Source organism: Theropithecus gelada, chromosome 20 (assembly GCF_003255815.1).
Source record: "Theropithecus gelada isolate Dixy chromosome 20, Tgel_1.0, whole genome shotgun sequence".
NCBI lineage: Eukaryota > Metazoa > Chordata > Mammalia > Primates > Cercopithecidae > Theropithecus > Theropithecus gelada.
Window position 1 is genome coordinate 48,424,201 of NC_037688.1, and position 16,599 is coordinate 48,440,799.

Below are 16,599 nucleotides of genomic sequence, written 5' to 3' on the forward strand. Positions count from 1 at the left end.
CCCGGCTAGTTTTTTGTATTTTTAGTAGAGACGGGGTTTCACCATGTTAGCCAGGATGGTCTCGATCTCCTGACCTCGTGATCCACCCGCCTCAGCCTCCCAAAGTGCTGGGATTACAGGCTTGAGCCACCGCGCCTGGCTTTTTTTTTTTTTTTTTTTAGACAGGGCCTTGCTCTGTCACCCAGGCTGGAGTGCAGTGGCATGATCTTGGCTCATTGCAGCCTCCACCTCTAGGCTCAAGTGATCCTCACACCTCAGCCTCCTGAGTAGTTGGGACTATAGCCACACACCACCATGCCTGGATAATTTTTGTATTTTTTTGTAGAGAAGGGATTTCACTATGTTGCCCAGGCAAGTCTTGAACTCCTGAGCTCAAGTGATTGAGCTCCTAAAGCGTTGGGATTACAGGTGTGAGCCACCGCACTGGCCCCACCTGCCATCTGAACAGCCACCTGAGACACAGGAGAACCGTGCAGCCCCTGCCGGGCCCCCCGCACCAGTGGGTCCGCTTTGCAAGGCAGCAGCTGCCTTCGTGGCCAGCTCAATTCCCCCCAGCCTTTTTTGCTACAGAACGCAGCTGCACCTGGGAGGGTGGCGGAGGCAAAGAGTCTTCTGTCATCTCACCTTGAGCCATAATTGCCTCAAAAGCCAGAGACACTAACCTTGAGCTTGGATTTCTGGAGGCTGCTAATCTTTTCTTGCAACATGTCCACCGTTGTCCCAAGGCTGGCAGAGCCTCCCATATTGGCTGAAAGCAGAGGACAGGGTGGCTGCTGAGGACTTGGATGGAGGAAGATGTTTCTGCTGGGCTCCAGCTGCTTCTCTTATGGAGCATCTCAGGCAGCACTGCCCAGTGGAAACGTACTGGGCCTTTCAGCTGGTGTTACCTTTTTATTTATTTATTTATTTACTTATTATTTTCTAATTTATTTTTTGAGACGGAGTCTCGTGCTGTCATCCAGGCTGGAGTGCAGTGGCGCGATCTTGGCTCACTGCAACCTCTGCCTCCCAGGTTCAAGTGATTCTGATGCCTCAGCCTCCCGAGTAGCCGGGGTTAAAGGCATGTGCCACCATGCCCGGGAAATTTTGTATTTTTAGTAGAGACGGGGTTTCTCCATGTTGGTCAGGCTCATCTTGAACTCGTGGTCTCAGGTGATCCGCCCACCTCAGCCTCCCAAAGTGCTGGGATTACAGGCATGAGCCACCACGCCTGGCCACAAGAGTTTTGGAGACTAATTTTGGCATGCCATTTTCCTCAACTGCCAACTTTAGACCCTAACAGCCTCCTTGCCCTACGATAAGACCTCACTGTACATTCAAGAGAAAAGAATAGACTCGTAAGAGCCAAATGCTTAAAGCAAAGGAATGAATGGCTAATGGTGGAATGTAGATTTTGTTGGTGGAGCCCGATGAAGGACAGGAGGTACTTCTCAAAGGCTGCAGGGAGAGCCCCACTCCCTTGTGCCCTTCCCAGGGCCAGACCAGGCCTACCTAGATAACTCAAGCGCTGGTTCAGGTTGAAGGACAGCTGGGCAAACTCTTCTTTCAGGGAGTCGTGTTTGACAGGTATCTGGGCCATGTGGCTCATGGAATACCTGACAGCCCTCTTCTTGTCTTCAGGGCTTGTGGCCTGCTTGGCAGCCACCATGGCCTGGGACAGGGCTGTATCGGGACTGATGCTGGCAGCAGAGTAGGAGGGAGAGAGGATTTCGTAGTAGATTTCGGAATCATCGCCCAAGGCCTGGGATTCTGTGGCTCCCCGGGAAGGCCCTGCACCCAGGACATCTGCAAAGACCCCTAGGGGCCCAGCTGCAGCCGTGTCTGTTGCAATGGTGGCCATTTTGGTGGCTGGGGAGTCCTTGACCAACTTGGCAGCAACCTTGGCTGTCTGCGCAGCGGAGGATGCGGCGGCTGCATAGGCTGCGGCAGCGGCAGCGGCAATGGCAGCAGTGGTTTTCAGCCGGTGAAAGGCAGACCGGGGAGCCTTAAGCTGTGCTTCCTTGGGGTCCCCCTCCTTGCCAACACTATCCTTGGGGGCCCCGTCCTTGCCACCTCTATCTTTGGGGACCTCATCCTTGTGAGCTCTATCCTTGGGGGCCCCATCCTTGCCACCTCTATCCTTGGGGGCCCCATCCTTGCCACCTCTATCCTTGGGGGCTCCATCCTTGCCACCTTTATCCTTGGGGTCCACATCCTTGCCGCCTCTATCTTTGGGAACCCCATCCTTGCGAGTTCTATCCTTGGGGGCCCCATCCTTGCGGGCCCTCTCCTGGAGGCCCCTCAGGCTGGGGACATCATTTTCCTCCCCCTTTTCTTGAATAGCTGTGAGCTGGAGGTCTTCTCCCTGGCGAGACTGATATGGCTGGAGTGGTTGAGGCCACGCTGAGGCAAACTCGGTGGCTGGTGGTGGGGCCCTGGAGGGTTGAGGCTGAGTTGGCCGCAGGACACCTAAGTCCCACAAAGGCCAAGAGCCCATCCTGGGCCAGCCTTGGGGAAGAGGCCAGCGTCTTGGGAATGCAGGCCAGCCTCCTGGTGGTGGAGGCTGGGCACCTGGGGCAGGCGCAGGTCCAAGCATAGGCCAAGGTGCTGGCAAGGACCCAGGTGTCACAGTGGGCCCTGGGACAGGCCCCAGGGCAGGCACAGGCTCCAGCTCCAGCCCCAGCTCTGGCCCTGGCACAGGTTCAGTCCCAGGTGCAGGCCCAGGTGCAAATGCAGTTGCGCGCCCAGGTGCGGACTCAGGTGTGAGGGCCGGAGGCTGCGCTGGCTCCTGGGCACTGCTGAGAGAAACTGCTTGGGCAGATGATGAGTCCTCCGGGAGGAGCTCTGGGACCTCGTAATGCCAGACAGTCTGCAGCAGCTGGGGGTTTTGGACAGGCTCAGAGACCTGGATGGCACGAGTAGCTTCAAGGTACTCGGTGGTCTGGGCCAGGGCAGCCTCTGGGAGCTGATCCATGGACTGCCACAGGTCCAGCTGTGATGAACCAATTTCCTGCAGAAGAGGGGGCCGACGGACTCGGCTGGCTTCCATCCCCACCTCCCACTCTCAGCCGCCCGCCCGCTCCTCAGCTTCCTGCTAACCTCCCCTTCCTTTCTCACTCACCGAAGCGAACATGGCCTCATGGAGGCCACTCCAGAGCACCATGTCCTCGGTTTTGGGGATGGTTTGAAACTTATTCTGGAGAGAAGCCTGCAGGGTAGGGGTAGAAAATGAAGGGTGTGAGCCTGGAGGGGGCAGTGCCCCCCACACCTGCAAAGAAACCTTTCCAGGCTGCGTTCTCCTTCTTGACCCTCCCTACCCTCAGCACCCAGGACATGGGAGGAGTGGGCCTCACCACTTCCCGCTGCAGTGCGATCATCTTCCGGTTCTGTATTTTGAAGTCTTCAGCGAAGATATCCATTCTTTCTGGGTGTACCTGTCAAAGGAACTGAGTCTATGGACTGGGGGTCCAGGTTCTGTCCCACCCCTGCCTTTTCCCGCAGCTCTAGGTGACTAAGAGCTTGAGAAGGAAGAACAGGTTCCAAACCCAGTGCTTCCCAGGGAGTGGGAAAGGGCTTCATGGGCAAACAAGTTTGGGAAATGCTGGGCTTAAAAGCATGTCAGGCCAGGCACAGTGTCTCATGTCTGTAATCCCAGCACTTTGAGAGGTCAAGGTGGGTGGATTGGCCGGGCGCGGTGGTACACGTCTGTAATCCCAGCACTTTGGGAGGCCGAGGCGGGCGGATCACAAGGTCAGGAGATCGAGACCACGGTGAAACCCCGTCTCTACTAAAAATACAAAAAATTAGCCGGGCGCGGTAGTGGGCGCCTGTAGTCCCAGCTACTCAGGAGGCTGAGGCAGGAGAATGGCGTGAACCCAGGAGGCGAAGCTTGCAGTGAGCCGAGGTCACGCCACTGCACTCCAGCCTGGGGGACACAGCAAGACTCCGTCTCCAAAAAAAAAAAAAAAAAAAAAAAGGTGGGTGGATCACTTGAGGTCAGGAGTTCGAGAGCAGCCTGGCCAACATGGTGAAACACCGCCTCTAGGAAAAAGAGAAAAATTAGCTGGGCCTGATGGCATGAGCCTGTAATCCCAGCTATCGGGAGGCTGAGGCAGGAGAATCACTTGAACCCAGGAGGCAGAGGTTGCAGTGAGCTGAGATCGTGCCATTGCACTCCAGCCTGGGCAACAGAGTGAGACTTTATCTCATAAATAAATAAATAGCATTTCAACAGGTTTCTGTATTGCAGGACTTCCCAGAGTGTTGAATGAGCAAAAGCACATTAAGAATCTCCAAGAGGGCCAGGCACAGTGGCTCACGCCTGTAATTCCAGAACTTTGGTAGGCTGAGGGGGGGTGGATCACGAGTTCAGGAGTTCAAGACCAGCCAGACCAATGTGGTGAAGCCCCTGTCTCCACTACAAATACAAAAATTAGCCAGGCGTGGTGGCTCGCACCTGTAATCCCAGCTGCTCAGGAGGCTGAGGCAGGAGAATCGCTTGAACCCGGGAGGCAGATGTTGCAGTGAGCTGAGATCATGCCACTGCACTCCAGCCTGGGTGACAGAACAAGACTCCATCTCATAAAAAAACAAAACAAAACAAAACAAAACAAAACAAAAAAACACCTCCAAGAGACAGGCCAATAAGGCATTGTTTTTCTTTTCTTTTCTTTTTTTTTTTTTGAGACAGAGTCTCGCTTTGTTGCCCAGGCTGGAGTGCAGTGGCGCGATCTCGGCTCACTGCAAGCTCCGCCTCCTGGGTTCACGCCATTCTCCTGCCTCAGCCTCCGAGTAGCTGGGACTACAGGCACGCACCACCATGCCTGGCTAATTTTTTGTATTTTTAGTAGAGATGGGGTTTCGCCGTGTTAGCCAGGATGGTCTCGATCTCCTGACCTTGTGATCCGCCCACCTCGGCCTCCCAAAATGCTGGGATTACAGGTGTGAGCCACCACGCCCGGCTCCCCTCACCCTTTTTTTTTTTTGAGACAGAGTCTTGCTCTGTCACCCAGGATGGAGTGCAGTGGCACAATCTTGGCTCACTACAATCTCCGCCTTCTGGGTTCAAGTGATTCTCATACCTCAGCCTCCCAAGTAGCTGCTGTTAAAGGTGCCCGCAACCATACCCAGCTAATTTTTGTATTTTTAGTTGAGACAGGGGTTTCACCATGTTGGCCAGGCTGGTCTCAAACTCCTGAACTCAGGTGATCCGCCTGCCTCGGCCTCCCAAAGTGCTGGGATGACAGGCGTGAGACACCAGGCCCGGCCGAGAGGGCACTGTTTTTCTAACAGCTTTGTCTAAGGGGCCCTTTGGAGTAGCTCATGATGCAACTCTAGCGCTCTGTCTGCTTAGATGGGAGCCATCCAGCCCATGACTGAAGCTCCCACAGTTGCCACGATGAGCAAATACAGGCCCTGATCTGTGAAGCCGGGACAGTACAGAAAATTACACTATTTGGGGGAAGTTGTTAAACCTGGGGGTGTGGAGACCTGGCTTCCAACCCCAGCTGTGACTCATCAGTTGTGACAGGGACAGCTGCCTCATGGCTCAGGGACTTCCATGCATGGTAGGGTGTTAGAACATACTCGGCTGATGGTTTTTGGCTACAGAAGGGGCTTGTATGTATGCCTGCACTATTACGATTATTCCACTTTCCATGTGGACAGAGCTTTCCAGAAGGGGAAGAGGTTTTCTTTTTGCTAAGTTGCTGGAATATAAGTCTGGTGTTGCCAAGACTTGGGGAGCGCCTGCCTGAGAATGAAGCCAACTGGGAGGAAAGCTTCACTGAGAGATGTCAGTATTGCATGAGTACCTAGATCTGGCCGTCCCTGGACCTTTTAGTAAATGAGACAATAAATCCCTTATTTTGCCTAATCCAGGATGAACTTGACTTCTGTCACTTATAATTAATGTTTTAACACAGTGGGGTAGAAAGCATGGAGTGGTCAGCCGGGTGTGGTGGCTCACACCAGTAATCCCAGCACTTTGGGATTATCTGAGGTCAGAAGTTCGAGAGCAGCCTGGCCAACATGGTGAACCCCTGTCTCTACTAAAAATACAAAAATTAGCCAGGTATGGTGGTGTGTGCCTGTAATCCCAGCTACTCGGGAAGAGGAGGCAGGAGAATCACTTGAACCCAGGAGGCGGAGGTTGCAGTGAGCCGAGATCACGCTATTGCACTCTAGCCTGGGCAACAGAGTGAGATTCCATCTTAAAAAAAAAAAGAAAGAAAAGAAAGCACGGAGGGGTCACAGAGAAGTCAGTGGCACTGGCCAACTGGAGGGGCCACGTGAGCACGCCCTCACAGTTGCACTGTTGGCCTAAGAGTAAGCTTCCTAGATTTTCCTCATTGCTCCAACCCCCAGAGGCCTGAGCGACGCAGCTGGCATGGAGGATGACGGGGAGGGCCTACCTTGTCAAGCATGTTCTTTAGCATGTCCACTTCCTTCCTAAGGGCTTTGATGGTGACCTGGAGTGCATGAAGATCAGTGAGCAAGTCCTGCAGGGTCTGCATTGACTACAAAAGAGGAGGAGAAAATGTGAAGCCGGGTATGGCTGGGGGAGAGGATAAGTGAAGTGCAGAAGCTTTCTGATGATAGCCGTTGTTCAAGAGGTCCTCCTGGCTCTCCCAAGCCTAGACTGGAATCTACAAGGGGGCCAGGAGATGCTACTAAAGTCAACAGTGCTCTGATCTCCAAGTGGCCTGGATGAGGAGGAGGCAACTCTGTATTTGAATATATCCAGTAACCAGGAGTTACTCATCATGAAGCATTTCACCCTTTATTGTATGATAGATGTCAGCCAGGGAGGAAGCACAGCCCATCGCCGGGCAGGAGCCACTGGAGGATCAGGAGCAGGAGAGACAGGGTTGCATTTGCTTTTTGTTCCTAAGATGGAGTCTCACCCTGTGGCCCAGGCTGCAGTGCAGTGGCACGATCCCAGCTCACTGCAATTTCCACCTCCTGGGCTCAAGTGATTCTCCTGCCTCAGCCTCTGAGTAGCTGGAACCACAGGTGTGCATCACCACGCCCAGCTAATTTTTTGTATTTTATTTTTTATTTTTTTGGTAGAGATGGGGTTTCATCATGTTGCTTAGGCTGGTCTCAAATTCCTGACCTCAGGTGATCCACCTGCGTCAGCCTCCCAAAGTGCTGGGATTACAGGTGTGAGCCACCGCATCTGGCCTGTACTTAACAATTTTAAAGGATCTCTCAGGCTCATGTGGAGCCTGGCTCTGGGAGGGCAAAAGGGGAAGCAGCCTGCCTGCAGAACTGATTGCTTGCTGTGGGGAGAAATCCTCACACATCTGGTATCAGAAGTCTGTTGCGAGCTGCGCACGGTGGCTCATGCCTATAATCCCAGCAGTTTGGGAGACCGAGGGGGGCAGAACACAAGGCCAGTAGTTCAAGATCAGTCTGGCCAACGTGGTGAAACCCCATTTCTACTAAAAATACACAAAAACTTAGCAGGGCCTGGTGTTGCGTGCCTGTAATCCCAGCTACTCGGGAAGCTGGGGCAGGAGAATCACTTGAACCTGGGAGGCAGAGGCTGCAGTGAGCCGAGAACGCACCACTGCACTCCAGAATGGACAACAAAGTGAGTCTCTATCTCAAAAAAAAAAAAAAAAAAAAAACATGTTGCGAGAGTAGTATGAAAGAAACTGAGTTTTTTTCCACTCAGGGTCAATGTATCTGGAAGATATAATAATTATAAACATACATGCACTTAACAACAGAGCCGTTTATAAAATACATGAAGGAAACACTGACAGAACTGAAAGTGTAACTGAAAAGCACGTTGGTTGCTCGCTGCATTGCAGGGTTCAGTTACCATGAGCAAGGTCTCGTACCAAAAATAAAGTGAATTTATTCTGAAGCTAGCTTGGGGAAGGGGCGCAAAGCGCCCTGGCTTTAAACATGCCGCTTCACTTCTGGAGCAAAATGTGGGCACTTTTTTTTTTTTTTTTTTTTTTTTTTGAGACGGAGTCTCGCTCTGTCACCCAGGCTGGAGTGCAGTGGCCGGATCTCAGCTCACTGCAAGCTCCGCCTCCCGGGTTTACGCCATTCTCCTGCCTCAGCCTCCCGAGTAGCTGGGACTACAGGCGCCCGCCACTCGCCCGGCTAGTTTTTTGTATTTTTTAGTAGAGACGGGGTTTCACCATGTTCGCCAGGATGGTCTCGATCTCCTGACCTCGTGATCCGCCCGTCTCGGCCTCCCAAAGTGCTGGGATTACAGGCTTGAGCCACCGCGCCCGGCCAATGTGGGCACTTTTAAGAGGTAGAGGATACAGCCAGCAAGGGTAGGGGTCTCCTTGTGAGCTTGATGTCTTATCTCTTGGGCAGCTGAGTTGGCACCTTCCTGGGAAGAAGTAAGTTGTAAAAGTGGCCAAGTGGACACGCTTTCAACATGCCCTCTTGGTGAGTGTGAGCTCCCAGGCAACCCCTGGAGGGTGAAAGTTCCCAGGTGAAAGTCCTATAAGGGCCGTGCTTTGGTCTCTAAATCTGTCTCTTAACTCTCCAGGAGTTACATGAACTTGCCCTGTAGGGAGTGACTGGTGAAGGGTAGGGTCAAAGACTATTTTTGCTTTTTTTTTTTTTGAGACAGAGTCTCACTCTGTCACCCAGGCAACCTTCACCTCACAGGTTCAAGTGATTCTCCCACCTCAACCTCCCAAGTAGCTGGGACTACAGGGGCATGCCACCATGCCCCTCTAATGAGGTTTCACCATGTTGGCCAGGCTGATTTCAAACTCCTGACCTCAAGTGATCCGCCCACCTCGGTCTTCCAGAGTGCTGGGATTACAGGCATGAGCCAACTCACCAGGCCTCTCTTTGCATTTCTAAAGGGCTAAGTAGGAGGTGGGGAGCAGTGGGGAAGGAGAAAGGAAGAGAAAATAATTTTAAAAATAAACTCTCTTAGAAAAATGGGGGTACTCAGTAACAAAAGGAGAAATAGTTAATTCACAAGAATAGCTCAGGCCGGGCGCGGTGGCTCAAGCCTGTAATCCCAGCACTTTGGGAGGCCGAGATGGGCGGATCACGAGGTCAGGAGATCGAGACCACCCTGGCTAACACGGTGAAACCCCGTCTCTACTAAAAAATACAAAAAAAAAAACTAGCCGGGCGAGGTGGCGGGCGCCTGTACTCCCAGCTACTCGGGAGGCTGAGACAGGAGAATGGCGGGAACCCGGGAGGCGGAGCTTGCAGTGAGCTGAGATCCGGCCACAGCACTCCAGCCTGGGCAACAGAGCGAGACTCCGTCTCAAAAAAAAAAAAAAAAAAAAAAAAAAAAAAAAAAAAAAGAATAGCTCAAGACTTCAATATCCTATTTTCAATAATGAATAGAATAACTAAGACAAGGTCCAGCACGCTGACCCACACCTGTAATCCCAGCACTTTGGGAGGCTGAGGCCAGTGAATCTCAAGGTCAGGAGTTTGAGACCAGCCTGGCCAACATGGTGAAACCCCGTCTCTACCAAAAATACAAAAATTAGTCAGGTGTGGTGGTGTTGGCTTGTAATCCCAGCTACTTGGGAGGCAAGAGGTAGGAGGATCACTTGAATCTGGGAGGCAGAGGTTGCAGCAAGCCAAGATCATGCCACTGCTCTCCAGCCTGTGTGACAGAATAAGACCCCATCTCAAAAAAACAAAACCCAAGATAAAAAGAACAGTATCCTGGGTGCAGCGGCTCACACCTCTAATCCCAGCACTTTGGGACGCTGAGGCAGGTGGATCACTTGAGCCCAGGAGTTTGAAACCAGCCTGGGGAACATAGTGGTCTCCCATCTCTACAAAAAATACCAACATTAGACAGGCATGGTGGCACGTGCCTATAGTCCCAGGTCCTTGGGAGGATGAGATGGGAGGATCACCCTAGCCCAGGAGGTTGAGGCTGAAGTAAGCTGTGATTGCACTACTGCCCTCCAGCTTGGGTGACAGAGTGAGACCCTGTCCCACACACAAAAAAAGTAAAAGTAAAAAAGAACAGGAAGAGGCTGGGTTCAGTGGCTCACACCTGTAATCTCAGCACTTTGGGAGGCTACGGTGGAAGAATGGCTTGAGCCCAGGGGTTCCAGACCAGCCTGGGCAACAAAGGGAGACCCTGTCACTATAAAATAAAAAAAATTAACAAAACAAAAGGCCAGCAAGAGAAGAGAAGATTTGAACAATGCTATAAACCAACTAGATGTAACAGATATTGACAGAATACCCTACTCAACAATGGTAGAATACATATTATTCTCAAGCGCACATAGAACACTCTCCAGGGTAGACCATGTGGTAAGGCCATAAAACAAGCCTTAACAAATTTCAAAAGGACTGAAAGTATGCAAAATACATACACTGACCACAATGGAATTAAATTAGAAAGCAACAGAAGAGGCCAGGTATGGTGGCTCATGCCTGTAATCCCAGCACTTTGAGAGCTTGAGGCAGGCGTATCATCTGAGCTCAGGAGTTCCAGACCAGCCTGGGCAACAGAGTGAGATCTCTATAATTCAAAAATAAAATAAAACACTTCTTGGATTGCCAATGGCTCCCATAGATATGGCTTAAAACAAACAAACAAAAAACAAAAACGGGCTGGGCGCGGTGGCTCACACCTGTAATCCCAGCACTTTGGGAGGCCACAGCCGGCCCATCATGAAGTCAGGAGTCGAGACCATCCTGGCCAACATGGTAAAACCCCATCTCTACTAAAAATACAAAAATTAGCTGGGCCTGGTGGTGCGCGCTTGTAGTCCCAGCTACTCGGGAGGCTGAGGCAGGAGAATTGCTTGAACCCAGGAGCAGAGGTTGTAGTAAGTCAAGGTCATGCCATTGCATTCCATCCTGGTGACAGAGGAAGACTTCGTCTCAAAAAAAAAAAAAAAAAAGCAACAGAAGAAACTACTGAAAATTCACAAATATGTTAAAATTTAAAAAACATTCTACTAAATAACAAATATGTCAAAGAAGAAATCACAATAGAAATATGTCAAAGAAGAAATCACAATAGAAATTAGAAACTAGTTTGAAATGAGTTAAAATGAAAGCACAACACACCAGAACTTATGGGATGCAGCTAAAGTGGTGATTAGAGAGAAATTCATCACTGTGAGTGAGTATATTAACAAAGAAAGATCTTTTTTTTTTTTTTTTTTTTTTTTTTTTTGAGACAGAGTCTCGCTTTGTCGCCCAGGCTGGAGTGCAGTGGCGCGATCTCGGCTCACTGCAAGCTCCGCCTCCCGGGTTCACGCCATTCTCCTGCCTCAGCCTCCCGAGTAGCTGGGACTACAGGCGCCCACAACCGCGCCCGGCTAATTTTTTGTATTTTTAGTAGAGACGGGGTTTCACCGTGGTCTCGATCTCCTGACCTTGTGATCCGCCCGCCTCGGCCTCCCAAAGTGCTGGGATTACAGGCGTGAGCCACCGCGCCCGGCCACAAAGAAAGATCTTGAATCAATAACTTAACCTTCCACCTTAAGACACTGCAACAAAGAAAAGCAAACTGAACCTAAAACAAATAGACATAAGAAAATAATAAAGAGTATGGTGAAATTAATGAAATAGAGGATGAAAAAAATAGTGGAGAAAAATCAATGAAACTAAACACTGGTTAATTGAAAAGGTCAACAAAATTGACATACTTTTAGCTAGATTGGCCAAGAATCAGACTCAAATTATTAGAATCAAATGAAAGAGGGGACATTCTATTGACTCTACAGAAATAAAAAGGATTATAAAGAAATACTAATAAACAATTGCATGCGGACAAATTAGATAATTTAGGTGAAATGGACAAATTCCTAGAAAGGCACAGACTATTAAAACTGACTCAAGAAGAAATAGACAATCTGAATAAACCTATAACAAGTGAAGAGATTCAAGTCATAATAAAAAGTACCTTTTGTGCTTCAAAAGACACCAGCAAGAAAATGAAAATAAAACCCACAAAATGGGAGAAAACCTCATTTTGCAAATAATATATCTGACCCAATATATCCAGAATATATAAAGAACTCTTACAACTGGATGATACAAATAACCCACTTAAAAACGGACAAAGATCTGAATAGACATTTCTCCAAAGACGATGTGCAAATGGTCAATAAGCACATAAAAAGAAAAGATGCTCAAAGTCCATTGTCATCAGGGAAATGAAAATCAGAACTACAATGGGATACCACTTCAAACTCTGTAGGATGGTCAGAATCTAAAGTCAGATAATAAGTACTGTTAACCACAAGGAGAAACTGTAATTCTCATACACCGCTGGTGGGAATGTAAATTGTGCAGCCATTTTAGAAGTCAGTGTGGCAGTTCCTCACAAGATTATACAGATACCAGATGATCACCGATTCTAATCCTAGGTATATTCCCAAAAGAAATGGAAACAGAGGTCCATACAAAAACTTGCACACATGGGCCAGGCGTGGTAGCTCATGTCTGTAATCCTACTGCTTTTGGAGGCCAAGGTGGAAGACTGCTTGAGGCCAGGAGTTCAAGACCAGTGTGGGCAACACAGCAAGACCACATCTCTACATAAAACGTAAAAATTAGCCAGGCATGGTGGCAAGGGCCTGTATTCCCAGAAACTTGGGAGGCAGAGGTGGGAGGATCGCTTGAGATCAGGAGTTTGAGGCTGCAGTGAGCTATGATGGCACCACTGAACTCCAGCCAGGGCAACAGAGCAAGACCTTGTCCTTAAAAACAAAAGTTTGTACATGAATGCTTATAGCAGCATATTCATAATAGTCAAAAGGTGGAAACAAGGCCGGGTGTGGTGGCTCATGCCTATAATCCCAGCACCTCGGGAGGCCAAAGTGGGTGGATCACCTGAGGTCAGGAGTTCGAGACCAGCCTGGCCAACATGATGAAACCCTGTCTCTACCAAAAATACAAAAATTAGCTGGGCGTGGTGGTAGGCACCTGTAATCTCAGCTACTCGGGAGGCTGGGGCACAAGAATCGCTTAAACCCAGGAGGTGGAGGTTGCAGTGAGCCAAGACTGTGCCACCGTACTCCAGCCTGGGCGACAGAGTGGGATTCCATGCATCTCGCATGGAGATCGCAGTGGTGCCATCTCAGCTTACTACAACCTGCGCCTCTGTGTGATACGCAGTAAGAGGTTTCTCACCCAAGACCTACCTGCTGCCTCACATGTGGGGGACATGCTCTGGACTCCTGTCCTGGGGCAGAAGGGACAGGAGAGAGAGCTGTGGGGAAAGTGGCTGAGCTCTAGTTTCTGCCCAGGGTGACTGGGCCACATTCAGAGCTTAGATGGTGCTGAATTCAACGGAAAGTGAGTTCCTGACACCTGCCCTTCCAGAAGCTGACCCCTGCCATAGTCCTCGAAGCAGGGCTTGTCCAAACCTGCTCGCTCTCTCTCTCACGAGGGCTTCAAGGATGCTGGGGTTGAGCTAGGGCCCAAAGGCCTTAGGAGGCCTGAAAAAGGGGCTAAAGCAAACACCACCTCAGACAAGCAGCTAGACTTGTCTACACAGTCACATCCAGGACTTTGGAAAATAGGAATGCTAGTGTTTCCCTCCATGGAAGCGAGGAATGCGACAGCACTTCACGACACTCTGTGAAGGTGACACCAACCTCATCTGAGTGTTCGTTACCATTACTGCAATTATAGCAACCTTGGTACTCTAACACCCCAAAGTGTCTTCCACACCTTTAAGCAATGTTACGAAATAGTGAAAATCCAATTTTTATTTGTATTTTATTTATTTACTTATTTATTTATTTTGAGATGGAGTTTTGCTCTGTTGCTCAGGCTGGAGTGCAGTGGCACGATCTCGGTTCACTGAAATCTCTACCTCTCGGGTTCAAGCAACTCTCCTGCCTCAGCCTCCCGAGTGGCTGGGACTACAGGCACGCGCCACCATGCCCAGCTAATTTTTGTATTTTTAGTAAAGACAAGGTTTCACCATGTTGGCCAGGCTGGTCTGGAACTTCTGAGCTCAGGTGATCCTCCTGCCTCAGCCTCCCAAAGTGCTGGGATTATAGGCCTGAACCACCACTCCCAGCCTTAAAACCCAATTTAAATGTGAAATCATTTTAACCTGAGCAATATACAGCAGGTGCTTTGTAGTTCCTGGGGGAGTAAAATGGGGAGGGAGTTTAGAAATAAAGAAAGCAACAACAGGTTGTTAGCATCCCCCTTAGACCGGATCCCCCTCCCAGGGACTTCCTGGACACTGTGCATGCAGATGGCATCACCTGAGCTGCAGACGCTATGTGCACGTATCCAACCAAGTCTGACAATGGCCAAGAACAAATTAGAAGGGCAGAAGTCCAGGAACAGACTTCATAAAGCCAGCCAAAAACACTTTAAGGCTAAAAACAAAGCAAAACCAGTTACCGCTAATCTTTTTTTCTTCTTTTTTTTTTAAGATGGAGTTTCATTTTGTCTCCCAGGCCGGAGTGCAGTGGTGCAATCTCGGCTCACTGCAACCTCTGCCTCCCAGGTTCAAGCAATTCTCATGTCTCAGCCTCCCGACTGGTGGCTAATTTTTGTATTTTTAGTAGAGACGGGGTTTCACCATGTTGGCCAGGCTGGTCTTGAACTCCTGAGCTCAGGTGATCCGCCCGCCTCGGCCTCTAAAAGTGCTGGGATTACAGGTGTGAGCCACCACATCTGGCAGTTACCACTAGTCTTAAGACAAATGTTATGATTTAAAAGTCAACAGAGGCCAGGCACGCTTGTAATCCCAGTAACTCAGGAAGCTGAAGCAGGAGAATCGCTGGAACCTGGGAGGCAGAGGCTGCAGTAAGCCAAGATCATGCCGCTGCCCTCCAGCCTGGGCAACAGAGTGAGACTCCATCTCAAAAAAAAAAAAAAAGGTTAACAGAGGGTGGGCGCAGTGGCTCAAACCTATAATTCCAGCACTTTGGGTCGAAGTGGGAGGATTACTTGAGCCCAAGAGTTCGAGACCAGCCTGGGGAACATGGCCACACCCTGTCTCTACAAAAAATACAAAGATTAGTTAGTGTGGTGGCACAGGCCTGTAGTCCTACCTACTCAGGAGGTTGAGGTGGTAGGATTGCCTCAAGGGTTGAGCCCAGGAGGTTGAGGCTGCAGTGAGCTGAGATCGTGCCACTGCACCCCAGCCAGGGCAAAAGAGTGAGACCCTGCCTTAAAAATAAAAACAAAAAAAATTAACAGAGTGAATAAAGGTTTTGTAAATACATAAAAGAACTTGCACACTTCTCAAAAGACTTTTCTCTTTTTTTTTTTTTTTGTTTGAGACAGTCTTGTTCCATTGTCCAGGCTGTAATATTAACAATAGCTCACTGCAGCCTCGACCTCCCAGGCTCAAGCAATCCTGCCTCAGCCTCCTGAGTACCTGGGACTACAGGCACACCACCATGCCCAGCCCATTTTGAAATTTTTTGGTAGAAAGGGAGTCTTGCCATGTTGCTCAGGCTGGTCTTAACTCTAGGGCTCAAGCGATCCTCCCACCTCAGCCTCTCAAAGTGCTGGGATTACAGGCATGAGCCACCGCACCCGGCAATCCTTTCTCTTGAACATCTGTAGAAAGAACTGATTCCCCATTGGCATCATGAAAGTGAACCAGTTAATGTTGACGAAGCTGCAGGATTAATGGCTTAGTTGTAATGCAGTGGTGATGCATCTAATTCCCTCAAAAACACCAATAAATTAAAGGTTTTCTATAATTTTAAAAAAATCCCCTAAGCCTTGGACCCACAATGTTATGGAAACAGGGTTAGACGAAACAGTTTCAACAACAAGCAGCTGACATCATCCCTCGTATTCTCCTGTGAGGCCAGCTGCAAGCGGTTATCATCACAGGGGAGAAAAACCGAGGCCTGAAGGAGGCAGACGAGGACCTGCGAAAGGAACATTGTAAAACACGTTTGCCAGGCGACCCCCGGGCAGCCTCACTAGTCGGTGGGTGCAGACAGTTACCTATGCAGTTTGCACCATTCTAGAACCAGCTGCCATGGCAACCCCCTTCAATGGGTCATTGTGGGAACCTTGGGCAACTTCAGTCAGGCTGGGACAAGGCAAGATTCTCTAATGACAGGGACATTCCTCAGCGGCGCACAGTCCTGAAGGCTGTACAGCTAGGTCTGAACCTGTCCACGAGTGCCTTTTGTGAGCTAGGTGGGTTACCCTGTTGAGCTGCTTTTTAGAAGCCTTCATCCATCAAGGCAGGCCAGGGGGCAAGCTGCCTCTGGGGTGTCGCCACCTTGGATCCTGGTATCCACCCATCCTGCCTGCAAGGCCCTCATAACTTGCCCTCGGCCACCCCCGGCAGCCCTGCCTCTAGTAACAATTTTTGTCTTTTTTTTTTTTTTTTTGAGACGGAGTCTCACTGTGTGGCCCAGGCTGGAGTGCAGTGGCCCGATCTCGGCTCACTGCAAGCTCCACCTCCCGGGTTCACGCCATTCTCCAGCCTCAGCCTCCGAGTAGCTGGGACTACAGGCGCCCGCCACCACGCCCGGCTAGTTTTTTGTATTTTTAGTAGAGACAGGGTTTCACCATGTTAGCCAGGATGGTCTCGATCTCCTGACCTCGTGATCCACCCGCCTCGGCCTCCCAAAGTGCTGGGATTACAGGCTTGAGCCACCGCGCCCAGCCACAATTTTTGTCTTAAAGTCTGTC

The 16,599-nt window shown here is 50.1% G+C and overlaps 2 protein-coding genes across 2 annotated transcripts in view; one reads left to right on the forward strand and one right to left on the reverse strand.

Moving 5' to 3' along the window:
* Positions 1–16,599, reverse strand: part of C20H16orf96 (chromosome 20 C16orf96 homolog) — a 43,244-nt gene that overhangs the window by 21,011 nt on the left and 5,634 nt on the right. The window contains exons 2-7 of the mRNA XM_025371521.1: positions 6,393–6,497; positions 3,333–3,413; positions 3,101–3,187; positions 2,173–2,989; positions 1,492–2,142; positions 663–748 (exon numbers count right to left, since the gene is read on the reverse strand). Coding sequence (XP_025227306.1) covers positions 663–748; positions 1,492–2,142; positions 2,173–2,989; positions 3,101–3,187; positions 3,333–3,413; positions 6,393–6,497 — 1,827 coding nt within the window. The remainder of the gene's footprint in view (positions 1–662; positions 749–1,491; positions 2,143–2,172; positions 2,990–3,100; positions 3,188–3,332; positions 3,414–6,392; positions 6,498–16,599) is intronic.
* On the forward strand, positions 14,234–15,582 carry LOC112614798 (uncharacterized protein C8orf59 homolog). The gene is made up of 2 exons (XM_025371526.1): positions 14,234–14,340; positions 15,510–15,582. Exons 1-2 carry the CDS (start codon positions 14,234–14,236, stop codon positions 15,580–15,582), a joined length of 180 nt encoding a protein of 59 aa, XP_025227311.1.

Excerpts from the sequence above, each read along its gene's own strand:
- LOC112614798 (XM_025371526.1), top strand. The coding sequence starts at position 14,234 with ATGGCCAAGAACAAATTAGAAGGGCAGAAGTCCAGGAACAGACTTCAT. Across the intron at positions 14,341-15,509 it reads AAACCAGTTACCGCTAATCT|AGAACTGATTCCCCATTGGC; the intron begins TTTTTTCTTCTT and ends ACATCTGTAGAA.